Source organism: Myotis davidii, unplaced genomic scaffold (genome assembly GCF_000327345.1).
Source record: "Myotis davidii unplaced genomic scaffold, ASM32734v1 scaffold847, whole genome shotgun sequence".
Classification (NCBI taxonomy): domain Eukaryota; kingdom Metazoa; phylum Chordata; class Mammalia; order Chiroptera; family Vespertilionidae; genus Myotis; species Myotis davidii.
This window is the reverse complement of record NW_006298049.1, coordinates 1,471,294-1,488,001: the sequence shown is the minus strand read 5'-3', so window position 1 is coordinate 1,488,001 and position 16,708 is coordinate 1,471,294. Positions and strand designations below refer to the sequence as shown.

Below are 16,708 nucleotides of genomic sequence, written 5' to 3'. Positions count from 1 at the left end.
TCCTCTCGGCTCCGCTGATCCCGGGCCAGGAGGCCTGTCGGCTCTGCTGATCCTGGGGCCCTGAGGCCTCTCTGCCCTGCTGCTTCAGGTCTGTTTGGCTTCACTCTGCTTGGAGCCTGAGTATGCAAATTAACTGCCATCTTTTAGCTTCTATAATTGAAACATTGTATCTTTTGGAGTTGTTGCTTCAGGAGCTCAGAGCCCCACAGCTGCAGGCGGAGAACCTTGGCTTTCTCATGCTGGGGCAACCAAGCCTCCTGTTCTCAGCTGCCTGGCTGCCGGCGGCCATCTTGGCTGGCAGTTAATTTGCATATCGCCCTGATTAGCCAATGGGAAGGGTAGCAGTTGTACGCCAATTACCATGTTTCTCTTTTATTAGATACGTGCGTGTGTGTGTGTGTGTGTGTGTGTGTGTATTAAAATTTGGTCACAAGGAAAAGTCATATTTGGTCAGTTGTATGGGGTGTAAAAATGGTTGATAACCATTGCTTGGGAATAGCACGGTCCAATAGAATTTCCTGCAATGATGAAAGTAGTCTATCGTTGTCTCATATCGTAGTCACTAGCTGCATGGGCTAACTGGGTACTTGAAATATGGCTAGTGTGGCTGAGGAACTTAGTTTTAATTTTATTCAACTCTAATTAATTTGTGTCTCAATGTAAATAGCCTATGCAGACACAGTGGAGGACAGTTAGAGATGGTGTTCCCAGTGAAACACCATAGTGAGAGGAAAGGACCCTTTTCCTGGGCTAAGATTAAGGTAATGTGGCCAGTGCTGTATTTCATCTAGACCTAAGCCCACCAGGTCTCACTCCCGGTTGGAGAGTGGTGGCATCACTGAGGCCACGGGCTGCTGGCTAGAAGCATAAAGTTGTGGGGACACAAAACTGGTACCCGCCGGGGGAGAAGAGGCCTCAAGCTCCCCAAGGCTTGGCCCATTGTTCTGTGCACAGAGCGACTAACTGTTGTGCCCGGGAGGGCTGGCCTTGCAAGCCCACAGTTCAGCTGTTACTAGTTACGCCTCTGCCTTGTCCCATTTCTCTGCAGGCATTTGTCCTGTGCTCACGATCCATGAGCAATCATTGCTGAGTACTTCCTGTGATCCCAAGCGCTATGCTGGCCACCAAGGAAGATAAAAGAGAGGCCTGTCCAACTGATGTTCTCCCCTCCCTAGAAGATTATAGTGAGAGACAAGGTTCTCATATAACGAGCCATTAACTTCAACAGCACCTTCTCCAGTTGGCAATGCACCTGTGTCCTCCAGCGAGCTTCTCGCTGGTAATGGACAATTGACGTGTCTACTGCTCCACGAAGTCAGGGACCTCAAACACCGTCAAATACTAAACTGAGGCTGATAACACGGGAAACAGGAGTTAAGAGAGGAAAGAGATCATATTCCCTGAAGTCATTCAGAGGCAACATGGAATTCAGACTAGGCCTTGAGAAATGGGCAAGATTTATCTATGCGAGGAGTTGAGCAATGGCATTCCAGAGGGGTAACGTCACAAGCAAAGGCCTGCAGGAAGGATTATAAATGTTATACTAACAAGATGAATCAGAAGAGAGTTTAGAAAACAAGGTAGGATGAGCAGGGTGGGCCTCGACAGCCAGGTGTTTGAGGGGGGACCCATGTTATGGGGTGATAAGAGCACTATGAGCCAGACCCTCTGTGCCTCTGAGCGTAGTGAAACCTGCGTTTATTTACATCAGCGGGTCTGGCCAGATGTGTTTGGCACCACTTGTTTTTGCCTTTAACCTTTGATCTCTCCTCCTCCAATAGGAGCAGTTCAGCTTCCTGAGACCCACCAGTGGGCTGGTGTGGCACAGTGACCTTACTTCAATGCCTAGGTCCAGGGATAGATGGGCATGCGTCTTAGGAAGCGTTTCACAGTCACAGATACAGTCCGGGACTTTTGCCGGAGCTGTTATCTTTCTTCTTTGATTGTTAAATCAGTGAGATGTCAGCCTGAGGCTGCTGACTCTATCCTGATGCTGCAGGGAAATAGTGTGTCTGAGAATTAAACCAGCACAGAGGAAAGCAGAGCCAAGGGCTGAGAGAGACACCTGAGGACATCACCTGAGCACCTGGATCCAGCTGAGCCTGAAGTCGAACCTATTTCAGAGCTCGTCAGTCATTAGCCAGTTTCAGTTAGTTTTCTGCCACTTGCCACCAACAGGGGCTTGATTAATGGTAAGTGGGGTGGCTTAGAGTGGAGGAGAGGAGAGTCAGAGTGGTCACACCAGCCGTGTGGCTGGAACTCAGACATGAGGCTTTGAGGGTCTCAATCAGGGGCCATGGAGGTGAAAAAAAAAAAGGTGAGTCAAGAGGTGAGAAGGCACTATCTATCTGTCCCTCTCTTTGACAGCTGTACAAGCGGTGTGTACCGATTCTTCATCATCTCTTCCTTCACGAGGCCCTTTGCTTGCTCTTCCATTTGGTTTTGAGGCAAGTGAATCTGATATTCTTATCCCCATTTTATAGCATGAGGAGGTTAAAGGACTTGCCTCAGGTCACAAGGGAACTCTGGGGTGTGACTCTGACTGTCTAGCTCATGCTAGAGGAGCTCTTGTTTGCTTGTGTATGGTAGGGACTGAAGTCACCAGGCACGATCTTTCTGTCCCCTCAGGGGGAAATGCATCCCCCTCCTCCCCCTCCCCGCCCCGCTTCTCTCATGGACCAGAGAAACAGGCATTCTTACCGGGGAAAGGCCTGGGAGCCCGTGACCCCCTTCATTAAAAATAAACTCTGCCTGAGTCTCCTGGTTCTAAATAGAAGAAATGTAGATTTGGGGCAGAACCGAAGGGAAAGGGATTTCCCTTGGCAACTTATTTGCAATTTGTGGATTGGAGCTGACCCAGCTCCAATTCCCACGTCATTGTGAGCGCTCAAGTGCGATCTAAAGCTTATTAAAGAACCAGAGCTGGAGGCAATCCTCCCACGGGGCTCAACAGAACAGGAGCAGAGTGAAACCCACCAGCTTCCTCCTCAGCATCTCATGTCCGGGCGCTGCCTACATTCTCCTCCGTGGTTACATGTTCGCTCCCAGGCGCCACTTCTCGCGCTGTCGGAGTTAGAGCAAGCATATTCAAATTGGCTGTGTCTTTCCTTGGGCGTTATGAAAAGCTACCTAGTACAGTTCACCCTTGAACAACACGGGTTTCAACTGCAAAGATCTACGTGGGTTTCCCCCCCCCAATAAATATGTGCAGTATTACAGTATTTTCTGTTCCTTATGATTTTCTTAAGAACATTCCTTCCACCCCCTGGCAATGGGCAAGGAGACACCTGATTGGTGGTGTTGCTCTTATATCAGTCAGGGGCAAAGCAGACGTACAGTCCTTAGTTCATCCTAGGTTGATGCCTGTGTCCGTGGCCAGAGCTGGTTCATGCCTGAGGCACATAAAAAAAAATAACATTCCTTCCCCCCCCCCCCCCCGCTTACTTTATTGTAAGAATACAGTATATAATACATATAACATACAAAATATGTGTTAGTTGATTGCTTATGTTATTGATAAGACTTCTAGTCAACAGTAGGCTATTAGTAGTTAAGTTTTGGGGGAATGCAAAGTTATATGTAGATTTTTGACTGCATGGGGTCGGGGGGTGGTCAGCACGTCTAACCCCTGTATTGTTCCAGGATCAATCATAAATAGCTAATGGGGAACAGCACTTTCTGGTCTTTTTATATGTTTTTATTGATTTGAGAGAGAGAGGAAGGAAGAGGAAGGGAGAGGGAGAGAGAGAAACATGGATGTGAGAGAGAAACATCCATTCGCTGCCTCTTGCATGCCCCCTACTGGGAATGGAGCCCACAACCCAGGCATGTGTCCTGACTGGGGAATCAAACTGCATGGGACAATGTGCAACCAACTGAGCCACACTGGCCAGGGCTTTTTTTTTTTTTAAAGAAAAACCCCTCTGTGGATACCTAACAGCAGGTTAGAGTAGGAATACAGCTCATCTGTCTTTGTGGTCTAGCCCAGCGGTTCTCAACCTGTGGGTCGCGACCCCTTTGGTGGTCGAACGACCCTTTCACAGGGGTCGCCTAAGACCATCCTGCATATCAGATATTTACATTACAATTCATAACAGTAGCAAAATTACAGTTAGGAAGTAGCAACGAAAATAATTTTATGGTTGGGTCACAACATGAGGAACTGTACTTAAAGGGCCAGAAGGTTGAGAATCACTGGTCTAGCCCAGTGGTCGGCAAACTGCGGCTCGGCAAACCACGGCTCGTGAGCCACATGCGGCTCTTTGGCCCCTTCAGTGTGGCTCTTCCACAAAATACCGACTTCTGCGCATGGGTCACGAAGTTTCAATCGCACTGTACGTGCGCGCCCGCACGTGGTATTTTGTGCAAGAGCCACACTGAAGGGGTCAAAGAGTCCCATGTGGCTCACAAGCTGCGGTTTGCCAACCACGGGTCTAGCCTATCAGAGCCCTGATGCATCCCCATCCCCTTCCTCTGCGCCCATGCCCTGTACCTGAGATGTACAGGGAGAAAGGCTTGTAAAGAGCCTCATGTGTGTTTTTTGTTCCTTAGGGCACCTCTACTAACAAAACCCTAAAGAAAATCAATGAATTCTCATTTCCACATTCACTTTATGCGTCATTATCCTTCTCAAATTAACCGATGGGCGAGGTGGTTCACAGGCCTTTGCAATAAAATTGACTGCATTTGAATTGAGTCTGAAAATTCCATTTATTAAAACAAATAAATGGTCCATGTTGGATGAAAATGTACACATCGCATTCAGGTTTCCCTGCTTTAACATTTCTGTATTTCCCTCTCGTTGAAAGACACACTCCATGGATCTTATGTAGGAAAAATGTGAACAACTTTTAGGCTGGGAAAACATTGATGTATATTCACAATGTAACAATTCACCATTGCCAGGAGCAGCTAGAAGCAAATATTTTTTAAAAGAGAGAGAGAGTACAAATATTCCTTAAGACAGCATGCTGATTTCTCAAAATTCTATTTGTGAATGAGTGTATGAAGAAATGGTTTAGAATTTTTCCTTGGTAAGCACTCTCTTTCAAATATTATTAGCAAATTAGCCTCTGATCAAAGTACTTATTTACAACCTCTGATCTAAATAAAACAGTATTTGGTTTAAAATGGAAAGAAATGAAACTGGAGTTAATAATGAGAATGATGCAATTTTTTTTTTTTTTTTACTAACTATGAGGGTTATTGTTACTGGCTAACTAATTCTATAGCAGATTTCATTACTATCCAATACATTAGACACAGAAATTAGGACCTTTAATAATTAAACTAAGTTTCCCCTTCAGATAAAATTATGCTGGTGAAAATGATTGTTGAATTTTTAAAAGAATTAAAGCTCTTCAGAGGCATAAGTAATAAAAAAAAGCTTTACCCCCCTTAATAAGTAAAACTATCAATAAGCCAAAACTCATAAAAACTCTGGTATTATAATTCCATGCTGTGGGACGTGCCATTATGAAAAGGCCAACACGCCTTCCTCAAACTTAGATGGGCTGTGTATTTGCTGCCTTCTCTCGCCTTTCGGAACCAAGGTCACATGAAGTTTGGGACTTCCTTTCCTTTGAATTCCCAGAGCTGTGAATTGTGGTGCTTCCTAGAGTTTTCATTCCATTTTCATTGCTCCAAAGAGCTAGATTTACGTGAAAATATCAATAGTCCTTCTGAGAAAAATAAATGGTGTGGATTATGAAAACCATCAGGGACTCCTAAGGAGGCCATCACCAGCAAAGAGTGCTTATTCACACTTGTTCTTATGTGACTACATATTCAGTTCATGTTTTGGTTCATATTACAAATGGGTATGGTTTTCGCTGATTCCACAGTATGACTCAGCTAATGGTACAACAATGCAGTTGAATACATACTCCGCCAGGGTTTTTCTCCTCTAAAATCTTCATCTGTTTCCTACTGACTATAACAAAATCCCAAAGCTTGAACAGAACAGAAGGATCTGGTTACAGAAATGCCTTCATTTCTTTCACAAATATTTCTGTTTTCTCTTTGCCCACCGCAGGTGTGAGCTTTAATTGGATGCATTTATGCTTTTACCAGCGTGCCCAAAAAAGGAACTAAGGGAAATATTTACCAACTCTGTTTCAAAATCTGTCCTTGGCGTAGTAAGTCTTTTTATCTTCTCTTTTCCTTCCTCTCCACCCTTCTTTGTTTTTTAATGGGGGTAAGGAAAGAGAGCAGAATACAGTTAATTTGGAAATGGTCTTTTGGGATTCTGAAGCAAGCAAGAAGATGTAAGAGAGGCTCTCTTTAGCCTGGTGATGGCACAGAAAAAAAAGTGATAAAGGCTTCCAGGGCCTCCCAGTACCGATGGAGGCCAGAGCTGCCATGAAAAGTCATGTTCAATGCCACCTCTTGGGACGAGAGGGCTCTAGCTGCAAGGAAGTTGTAAATAAAGACTGAGAGACTCTAACAAGCAAGATGGAGAACAGAAACAAAGAAAAGATTCTAGTGAAAAAAAAAAAAATAGGCGAGTGGCACCCAAAGACCATCTCAGTGGAAAAAGAAGCCAGGCCCTCACTGGTGGAGGTGGCCGCTGAGGCCACACCTGCCCCTTCTCCCAGGAGGGCAAACAGCGGGGATCCTGAGAATGGGTTTTCTCTGGTGCCATGGGTTCATTTCTCCTGATACTTGAAAAAAAGAGGGGGGCAGGTTTTTCTTAAGAGCACAGAAGGCGTTTTAATTTAGAATTTCTGAGATTCAGGGAAAGAAGGAATTTACTCTTACTCTATGGTAAATGCACCTCCCAACCATGTTGGATTCTTACCTCTCCTGCTTTGGGTTTTATCTGGGACGCCGTGGATCCCAGATAAAACCCAAATGCTTTGGATTCTGGAAATTGTGTTGGAGAGGCGTTTACACTGAGAGGAAAACTAGGAGGTGTTTTAGGCATGGCTAAGGTGCTAAAGTAATCTCAGTTTTCAAGATACTGAGTTTTTCTCCTTCCCAGCTTCTTTCCTCGCTCATTCCTTTTCCAAACGTTAGAGAAAAACAACAAAACATCTGAATGGATGTTAACACGGACATTTTCATGCAATATTACTCAAAAATTGTCACAAATATATGAAAGCACCAGTCACAACACATGATTTACTTTAACTTTAACTTGCAGAATCAAAGCTATCATGTACAAATGTTAGGAATAGTGATAGGAGAACACAGACAACCGGCCTTGTTTTTGTTATCGCCATGAGGATAAACCACGGGGAATATCTCCCTATACATTCTTGGAGTTCAGTCTCCCAGACAAGTCCAGCCTTACCTCTGTCCTACTCTAATGGGAGGGCTGAGAGGGAGGGTCAGGGAGAAAGAGAAAGGGAAACGGAAGGCACACAGACTAGACATCAACGCCATTAAACCGAACCTCGGTGACACCGGACAACTCAGCTGATCAAAGGGTATCTCAAGGCCATATTCATTCCAAGAAGGTCATACGTATCTTCGCTCAGTTCAGCTGTCTGTTTCATTTTTTTTGATTTTTTAAAATATGAAGCAGAAATAGAACATTTTGGGAGGGACAGCAGGAAAGAAATGACGCGGGTTTTAAATTTACACAGTCCCCTCCTCCAGGCAGTTCTGCAGACATCAGAGCTCTTAACTCAGGATGTGGATTGGCTTTCATTGTCAAAAAGGGGACCAGTTCTTTAAACATGCATAGCCTGGAGTTTCCGGGGTGGTTCTCCTCCCTCTATTTAAATGCTGTGGGCTAGAAAGGTGCCCACTTTGCTAAAAACTCTACATCAGTGTCCCAGGAGCCCCGAGGCTCTTCAGGTTCCTCATGGAGACTTAGAGGATGGCGCAGAAAAACTTCTTCTCCCTGAAGGGGTTCTCTGAGGCCGGAACAGGAGTCAGGAGGGGGTCTTCCTTAGCATGAGCTTCACAGTAGGCCATCAAGTCGGCAGCTGCCTTGGATACCTGGAAAGGAAGACAGCAAGCGAAACTTCAGAGGAGGCATTGATGCAGGTGCAGCCAGTCAAGGCCCAGACTTTGGTGTCCAACTCCCCTCAAGAATTCAGGTTCAAATCCTAACTCCACCACTTCCTAGCTCAAGTGAAAGTGAAGCAAGATACCCAACCTCCATAAGACTCTGTTTCCCACCTGCAGAGAAGGGAGTTGGTGATCTTGACCTCACAGGATTGTTGCAAGCAGGTCCAGCACAAGGGTGCGGGGAATAAGGCACTTAGGGCACAACATTGAAGGAGACGCTCAGGGTCAAGGTCATGTAAGTCTCAGCTCTGCATTTGTACAGCCCTGAGAGTGAGTTCTCCAACTTATTGGCATTTGATTTTTTATAGGATTCTCTTAGGATTCTTTGTACATGGTATTTGTGTGGAACCAGTTGTCTCTTCTTTCGTTTCAGATTTTACTCATTTGAGTCTTTCCTCTAATTTATTTGTCTGGCTAAAGGTTTGCCAATTTTGTCCATCTTTTCAAAAAACCAGCTTAGTTTCACTGATCTTTTTTCTATTGTTTTTCTGGATTCCATTTCATTTATTTCTCCTCTAATCTTTGTTTTTTCCTTCCTTTTGCTAATTTTGTGTGTAATCTGTGTTTTTTCTTAATCCTTACTTGAGGATATGTCTTTATCAATTTTTTTTTTAAGAGAGAGAGAGAAAAATGAACCTGCAACCTAGTTATGTTCCCTGAGACTCGAACCTGCGACCTTTTGGTGTACAGGATGATGCTCCAACCAACTGAGCCACCCTGGCCAGGGCTATGTAAAGTTAGGTTATTTTAGTTCTTTTTTCCCCTAATGTAGGCATTTATCACTGTAAACTTTCCTCTTAGAACTGTTTTTGCTGCATCCCATTAGTTTTGGTATGTTGTGTTTCCATTTTTTGGTTTGTTTCAAGATATTTTTTAATTTCCCTTTTTATTTCTTCTTGATGCATTGGCTGGTTGTTAGGAGTGTGTTGTTTAATTTCCACACAGTTGTGAATTTTTCAGTGTTCCCTCCTGTTACTGATTTCTAGTTTTATACCATTATGGTTGGGAAAGATTCTTGGTATGACTTCAATCTTCTTACATTTGCTAAGACTTGCTTTGTCACCTGTTATTGAACTTATCCTGGAAAATGTTCCCTGTGCACTTGAGAAGAATGTCTGTTCTGCTGCTGTTGGATTAAATATTCTGTATACATTTGTTAGGTTCATTTGGTCAAATATGAAGGTCAAGTCCAACATTTGCTCTAATTTTCTGTCTGGAAGATCTATCCATAGTTAAAAGTGGGGTATTGAAGTCTCACTATTATTATATTGTTGTCTATTTCTCCCATCAGGTCTATTAATATTTGCTTAATATATTTAGGTGCTTCAATATTAGGTCCATACATATTTATGATTGTTATATTCTCTTGATGAGTCGACCCCTTTATCATTATATAATGACCCTCTTTGTCTCTTGTTATAGTTTTTGGCGCAAACATCACTTTTTAATAGGCATTACGTTGCTTATAAAATATTTTTATTGTGCTTCTGTGTTGTTCCAGACATTGACTTAAGTTTTCTCTTTTGATCTACACAATAATCTGAGGTAGAAACTGTTATCCTCCTTTTATAAATGAAAAACTGAAGCTCAGCACATTGCATGGGTTATTCAATGTCATATAGCAAAGTGCACAGCAGAAAAAGAACTTGGACCCTTATTATTTGCCATCCACAGACAAACTACTCAACTGCAGGGCTGGTTCTAAAGGTTGATTAAAATTCTTTGCGCCTCTTTATGAAATGCTACTATGACAGAATGAAAGGAAACATGCTGTTCTTGTCTTAGCTCCTCTAAATGAAAGCAAAGAACAGACTTTCAGAATCTTGATTACTTTTTGTGTGCCTTTTACTGTCTGAGCCATCGTCATTATTACACCAAACAGGAGCTCAGCTAGAAGCAGCAGAAACTGGACAAAATTGAAGGAGATGCTCATGGTCAAGGTCATGCAAGTAATATCTAAAACTCATTTGTGAAGAAGAGACCTGGCACCATCGGTACTTGTTTGCAATTCTCACACACAAATATGTGGCAGAAACTCTCCAAATCTTGTTATGAAACAAAGTGCCGTTCTGGGCAAGATTAATAGCTTAGGGTTGCTCATCTCTTGTACTTGAACATTTGAATGATTTCCTTCTCAAAATGTATTTTGTGTTTTATCTTGTTTCCTCAACTATATTGCAATCTCCTGTGGGTGATAGTCCAAAACAATGTCAAAATTCTAGCAGTAATTTAGGATAATTGCTAATATTTATCTGCCCTTGTTATGTGTCAGACCTGTGAGAACCACTTTACCTATAGTATCTCATTTAATCCCTACAACATATTTTTCTAAAAAGTAGTCTGATGAACCATATTTCAATATAATTAGTTTCATTTGTAATTTGAAAACATTAATCTGAGAAGGGGACCATATTCTTCAACAGGTAACCCAACAGGTTTAGGGCACAAAAAATGTTTAAGAATTTTAACTGTGCCAGGAATAGTATTCTCCATATGCAGCTAGAAAGACATTTAAAATATATAAATTGGCTCCTATCATTCCCTCTTTAAAACTTTCAATAGCTTCCCATTGTACTTTGTAGAAAACTAGAACATCATAACACAACCTGTGGGTCCCGCCTGCTGTGGGCCTACCCACTGCTCCAATTCCACGTGTGGCATTCTTCCCTCCTCGCACAGGTCTCCTCTAATTTCACACGATCTCCAAGTTCTTCTCTGCCTTAGCTCCACACATACAATTCTCTGAAACATTCTTCCCATCGCCTCAATAGGCTGGCTCTTTCTCCTCCTGCAGGGGGCAGCTGAAATATTGCCTCTTTGTAGAGTCTTTACTGAACACTTCACCCAAGAATGACTTTCCTCATTATTTTCTCTCAAAGCACACCATTCTTTTCCTTCGTAGAACATCACTTACCACAGTATATAATTATAATCATGCTTGTTTATTTTCTTTTTGATATATGTCTTTCCCTTTAAGCACGATGCTCTATGAAGGCAGGAACTGTCTGCCTTATTCACCACTGTGTAATTGGTGCCTGGCATGTAGTTGACACTCAAATAATTGCTGAAAGAGTTCTCAAATGTAATCTTATTCAACAAATGTTTCATTCAAATAATATTTACTGAGTACCTAATATGCCAGACACAGTTCTGGGGGCTTAGGATTAGGGACTGAAATTCACAAAGATTCCTGTCTTTGGGGAACTTATGCAGTATTGCAGACTTCCAATTCTGATTATGATAGAGTCACAGAGACCAATTCAACCTTTCTGCTTAAATGTAAAGATATGACAAAATATATGAACAAATGGTTTTTAAATGTCATATAAGAGGCAGCACAAGACAGTAATCCCTGAGAGAATGAACACAAGACAAACCCTATGATTGCCCTAGCTAACTCCCTGAAAGGGTTCCCAGGCCACAGCACAGGTAGGCAGTACCAAACAGAGTTCAGAAATGTCCCTGAGCTGAGGTGAAAGTAACAGGGAAGAAAGATCTGGTGTGTGTGGTGGTGATGGGGTGGTAGTGGTGGGGGTGGGGGTGGGTGGAGAGCACTCATGCTCCGGAGGCCTTCAGAGGATTCCTTCGAGTCTTTAGCTGAACGCTGATAAGAAAACACGTGGGAGAAAACTGCTGGAAGCTGTGCAAAGAATTCCAGAAGGATCACGTAAAACAATCCCTGATGAGCACCAAGGCCCACTTAGTCTTTGTGTCCATTGGTCAGAAAAACCTCACAACAAATGGGGGGATGGATAGAGTCCTAAAAGGGTATTGCTTCAGTAGTGGTGCCAAATGGGCATAGGTTAAAGGCGGCTGAGGACTCACCTATCAAAGTTTAAAAGTAAGCCTTGACAAGATCAAAATGTTTCCAAGTAACGTAACTGCACCGCAGAACAAAATTAAAATATTTAAGGGAACAGAATATTTAAAGGAATACAAAAAACTTCAGCATGACACAGAGAAAACTCACAATGTCTAGGAAAAAAAAAAAGACCAGGCATGAAATAAGTAGACAAAAAAAAATCTCTCCCATAATGAGGAGAAAAATTAATACAAAGAAAAAACCCAGAATTGACATTGTAGTTAAGGATAATGTTAAAATAGTTATTGTAAATATTGTCCATCTAATAATAAAGGTAAAGGAAAGAAAACATGGTAAAAAGAGGCATGGAAGATATTAAAAAGACACAAATCAAATCCCTGGAGGTGAAAACTACACTACATGAAATTAGCAATAGATCAGATGCTGCAGAAGAAAAGATTAGTAAACTTGAAGGCGACAAAAGGAACTCTCCAAAATGAAGCAGAGCAAAAACAGACTGAAAAGAAATAAACAGCACACACTGAGCAAGGAGACAACTTCAAATGACCCAAAAATACATGTAGTTGAAGTCTCTGAAGGAGAGAAGAGAAATGGTGGGTAGAGAGGAGGAAAGAAATATTTGAAGACATTATGGTGGAAAATTTTCCAAATTTCGAATTTGATGAAAACTGAAAACCCATAGTCTCAAGTAACTCAACAACCCCTAAATGAAGGATGATGAATCAAACTACTCCAAAGCACAGCATAATCAAATTGCTTATACAGTACTTGAGTGGGAAAATAAAGAGAACAGAAAATAAAACATGATAAATTGCTATAGATAATGTTAGAAGGTACTGAGTTTTATAAGAAAATGACAAGTGAAGTAGGGTAAGAGGGATTGAGAGTGTATTTGGCGATGATGGTGAGGAGCAGGTTACTTAATTGAGAAAGTAATCCATTGAGAAGGTAATCAATCTTTAGGTAAAAACATACAGAATGGAAGTTACAGTAAGAAATGGGGAGCCACTGACATATTGTACCGGAGCACTCTGAATGCTGTGTTGAGAACAGGACTCTATGGAAGTCAGAGGTAGAAACGGAGACGACCCTGGATGCTATTGCTGATCCAAGTGAGAGGTTGGTGACAGTAGTTCAGAAAACTGTAATAGCAGCAGAGGTGGTAAGAAGCTGTATAATTCTGAAGTAAGAGCATTTCAATGTAGAATCACCAGGATTTTTTTGATGGATTAGAGGTACAGTGTAAATCTAAAAGAAAAATGAAGAATAATTTTAAGTGTTCAGACTGAGCAAATGAAAAGATGAAGTTGGCATCATTTCCACTGGTTAAGGCTGCAGGGAGAGGTTTTTGTAGGGAAGATCAGGAGTCAGTTTTGGATAGGTTGACATGGAAACATCTATCAATCAGTGAGATATACAATGTTACAGTTGTGAGAGAGCAAGACTAGAGCTATAAATTTTGGAATTGAGGCCATATAGAAGATACATAAAGCCTTGGGAATGACCAAGATCATCAAGAGAGTAAATTTAGGTAAAAAAGAGAAGGACAAGGACCGAGCCCTGGAACACTTCAATGGAAGAAGCTGAGGAGCCGAAGAGGAATCTGCAAAGGAAATTTAGAAGGAGAGCCTGTGAGAGTAGAGAGTGCTGAGAGCCATGTGAAGAAAGTGCTTCAAGGAATAAAGACACGGTGACCATATCAAATGCTGCCAGCAGATCAAGTGAGATAAAAACTGAGAATTGACCATTAGGTTTAGAAATCTGGAGTCATTGGCGATATTGATAAGAGAAGCTTCAGTGCAATGATGGGAGGAAAGGCCTCACTGAAATGAGTTAGGAGCAAATGGGGTTTCCTCCTCCTTCTTCCTAAAAAACTCAGTGCAATCTGAAAGGCAGTGGGTGGACCAAGCAAGGTAGGCTTCCACACTAGGTCAGGGGCCAGGGTGGATGTCAGAGCTCCGTGGGGCGAGGAGAGCATATGTGCAGGGGGGCACCGGGGAGGAGCCTGGAGCCTGCGTGGGAGTAGAGGTTGTGGAGCGGGAGAATGGCTCCCTGCAGGGGAGTTGACCAAATAAGTGTCGGTAGTTACAAATACGGAAAGCAGGAAGCTGGAACTAATCCTGGGATGTAGGACAGGGCCTGGTGTTAGTGTGAAGTCATGGTTACATATACACATATATAGAGTAAAATAAACAAATACAGATACAAAAGTGTGTGTGTGTGTGTGTGTGTGTGTGTGTGTGTGTTCTCCAGCTCTGTCCACTAAGAGGAAGTAGGAGCAACAACACTTCAGCGATGAGCACACCTGACATCCACAACATGATTTCTAAAGGCCATTCTCAAAGGACCTTGTGCTCTTTGGAGAAACGGATGACTTTAGGGCTGGGGCTGGGAAATAACCAGAGGATCCTAGGACATCCTTCTGTGACAAAAATTAAGAAAGCACTTCAAGAATGATGGGGGCATGTCAAAAGGACACAGAAGCGAGCTTTCAACATCAAAATAAATGATGATAGTAGGTTATAGGCCATGGAATAAAAGAGGAAACCATGATCCCTATCAATATAATGAAATACAATTTTAAAAATTAGAATGTCTGATGAGGAAAGGGATAGTAATAGTCTCAAATTCCCTCTCCCAAACTCCAAATATTTATTAATATAAATGGAAAAGAATAACTTTACATGAAGAGACCTGGAAAACACCACCTTAATCAAGTAATCAAAGTTAACATTACTAACAAGTGACAATTTGAAATCGTACTCCACTGATAGAATTTAATGAGACAAATGTCCCATCAATTCTAATATATGAATGCCACAGTTTTGTTACTTAAATTTAATCATAAAGAAATATCAGACAAACCCAAATTGAGTTACAATCTGTAAAATAAATGGCCTGTAATCTTCAAAAGGGTCAAGGTCACAAAAGTCAAGGACATCTAACAAGTAGATGTAACACATGACTCTGAACTGGGTCCTTTTGCTAAAGGGACATTGCTGGGGTGATTTGTAATACTTACATGGGGTCTGAATTTTAGAAGGTAGTAATGTATCAATGTTAATTTCCTAACTCTGATTTGATTATTGTACTTTGATTATAGAAGAACATTCTTACTTGTAGAAAATACACACTAAAGTATTTAGAGGGATAGGGCATCTGTTGACAAATTATTATCAAATGGTTTAGGGGGGAAAAATTCTTTCCACTATATTTGAAACTCTCCTGTAACTTTGATATTATTTCCAGAGTAAAAATAATTTTTTAAAAGAAAGGGAAAGGAGAATTTAGAGATAGTGAATACAGACAACCTTTTCAGGAAGTCATGCTATACAGCAGAACAAGCAAATGAAGCAGTTGCTGGGAGAGAAAATGGGAGATTCCAGAAAAAAAAATGTACATTTTATTTAAGAGGGAGAATTAACATCATGTTTGTCTGCTGTTGGGAATGATGACATGAGAGCCAAAATTATTGAGGATGGGCAGGTGGTAGGGTGAACTGTTGGAGCATGTCCTTGATTAAGGAGATGAAATTTACGGGCAAGTGAGGGAATTTACTTCTGCCAACAGCAAGGATCTCCCCAGACAGACAACTGCTAAAACCCTGCTCTCCAGCAGCCTCACCAAATCAAATTGGGGCTAAGAACCAGGAGGAAGTGAAGGGGGGACTCTTAGATAGTCCCAATAAAGGCCACCAGACTGTGTTGTTAGGCTCTAAAGAAAAAAAAAAAGGAAAAAGAAAGGAACCTACTCCAGGCAGACACCCTGACAGCTCTGAGGAGAAGCAGTTGTCTGTACGCATAAAAATCAGACCCAAGAACGTAACCGGTATGCCAGGATATAGCTCTGTCTTCATTACACCCTAAAATGGACGCAGGTTTTTTTCTTCTTTTAAGGTGCCTCAAATGATGTAATTTCACCCCAGTCTGTCTTTTGAGACACATTTTCAAATTGCTGTTGCAAAATGCTTGCAAGCTATTGTCATGCAATAGCTCCTTCTTGAGTTGCTGGCAGTAATGGAGCCATGCAGGTTGACAACTTTAATTTGTTGCTTAAAAGAAGCTCAAAGATTTCACTGAGATGGAGGCTTGAAAATGGGATGTTGTACTGAACACTGAACATTGTCACAGGCCTGGCAATATAGGTTTAAGGCAAAAGAAACCGCAGATCTTCTGGGAAGAGATGACAGAATTTTCAAAGTAGGAGAAATGAGTGGTCTGACTCCAAGGTGATATTAAATTAATGGTACATATCAGTAGGGTATTTTTAAAAAGGAAATAGAATAATTAATTTTTGAAACAATAGTCATCAAGAGAAAGCACCTTATATTTAATTTACTCTATTTAATAAAAGAAGAAAGACATTCAAAGTTACCCTTCAAAATAGTTTTGTTTTTTGTTTTTTTAAAAGGGAGAAACCATCTGGCCTGAACACTAGGCTATTCAGAAAAATTTATTTCTCAGAGATTTCAAATTATCAAAGCTTTACAGTACTATTTCTCTAGCTCCCGGCACAATGCATAACTAAACAAGTACTTGGTACTTAACAAGTACCTATTAAAAATTTAAAAATTATATAAACTCTCATAAAAATGTAGCTTTCTGTTCAATTATTAATGTATACTTGATTGCATTTTTAATTTTTTGCTTCATTTTCAGCAAATCAAATGAATTAGGACTGGCCAGCTTTGAACACAGCCTTTTCCTCTGTAAGTCTCTGATAAACTATGCCGATTTAATTATCCCTGAAAATACTCTCAATTGACCTAGAACAGGGGTGGGCAAACTCTTTGACTCGAGGGCCACAATGGGTTCTTAAACTGGACCGGAGGGCCAGAACAAAAGCATGGATGGAGTGTTTGTGTGA

At 41.6% G+C, this 16,708-nt stretch overlaps 1 protein-coding gene across 2 annotated transcripts in view; it reads right to left on the bottom strand.

Annotated features, from left to right (window-relative positions):
- Positions 1–4,691: 4,691 nt before the first annotated feature.
- Positions 4,692–16,708, bottom strand: part of GNG2 (guanine nucleotide binding protein (G protein), gamma 2) — a 110,523-nt gene continuing 98,506 nt past the window's right edge. For both annotated transcript variants that reach the window (XM_006773787.2, XM_006773786.2), the window contains one exon: positions 4,692–7,947. In XM_006773787.2, coding sequence (XP_006773850.1) covers positions 7,819–7,947 — 129 coding nt within the window. In that variant the 3' untranslated portion in view covers positions 4,692–7,818. The remainder of the gene's footprint in view (positions 7,948–16,708) is intronic.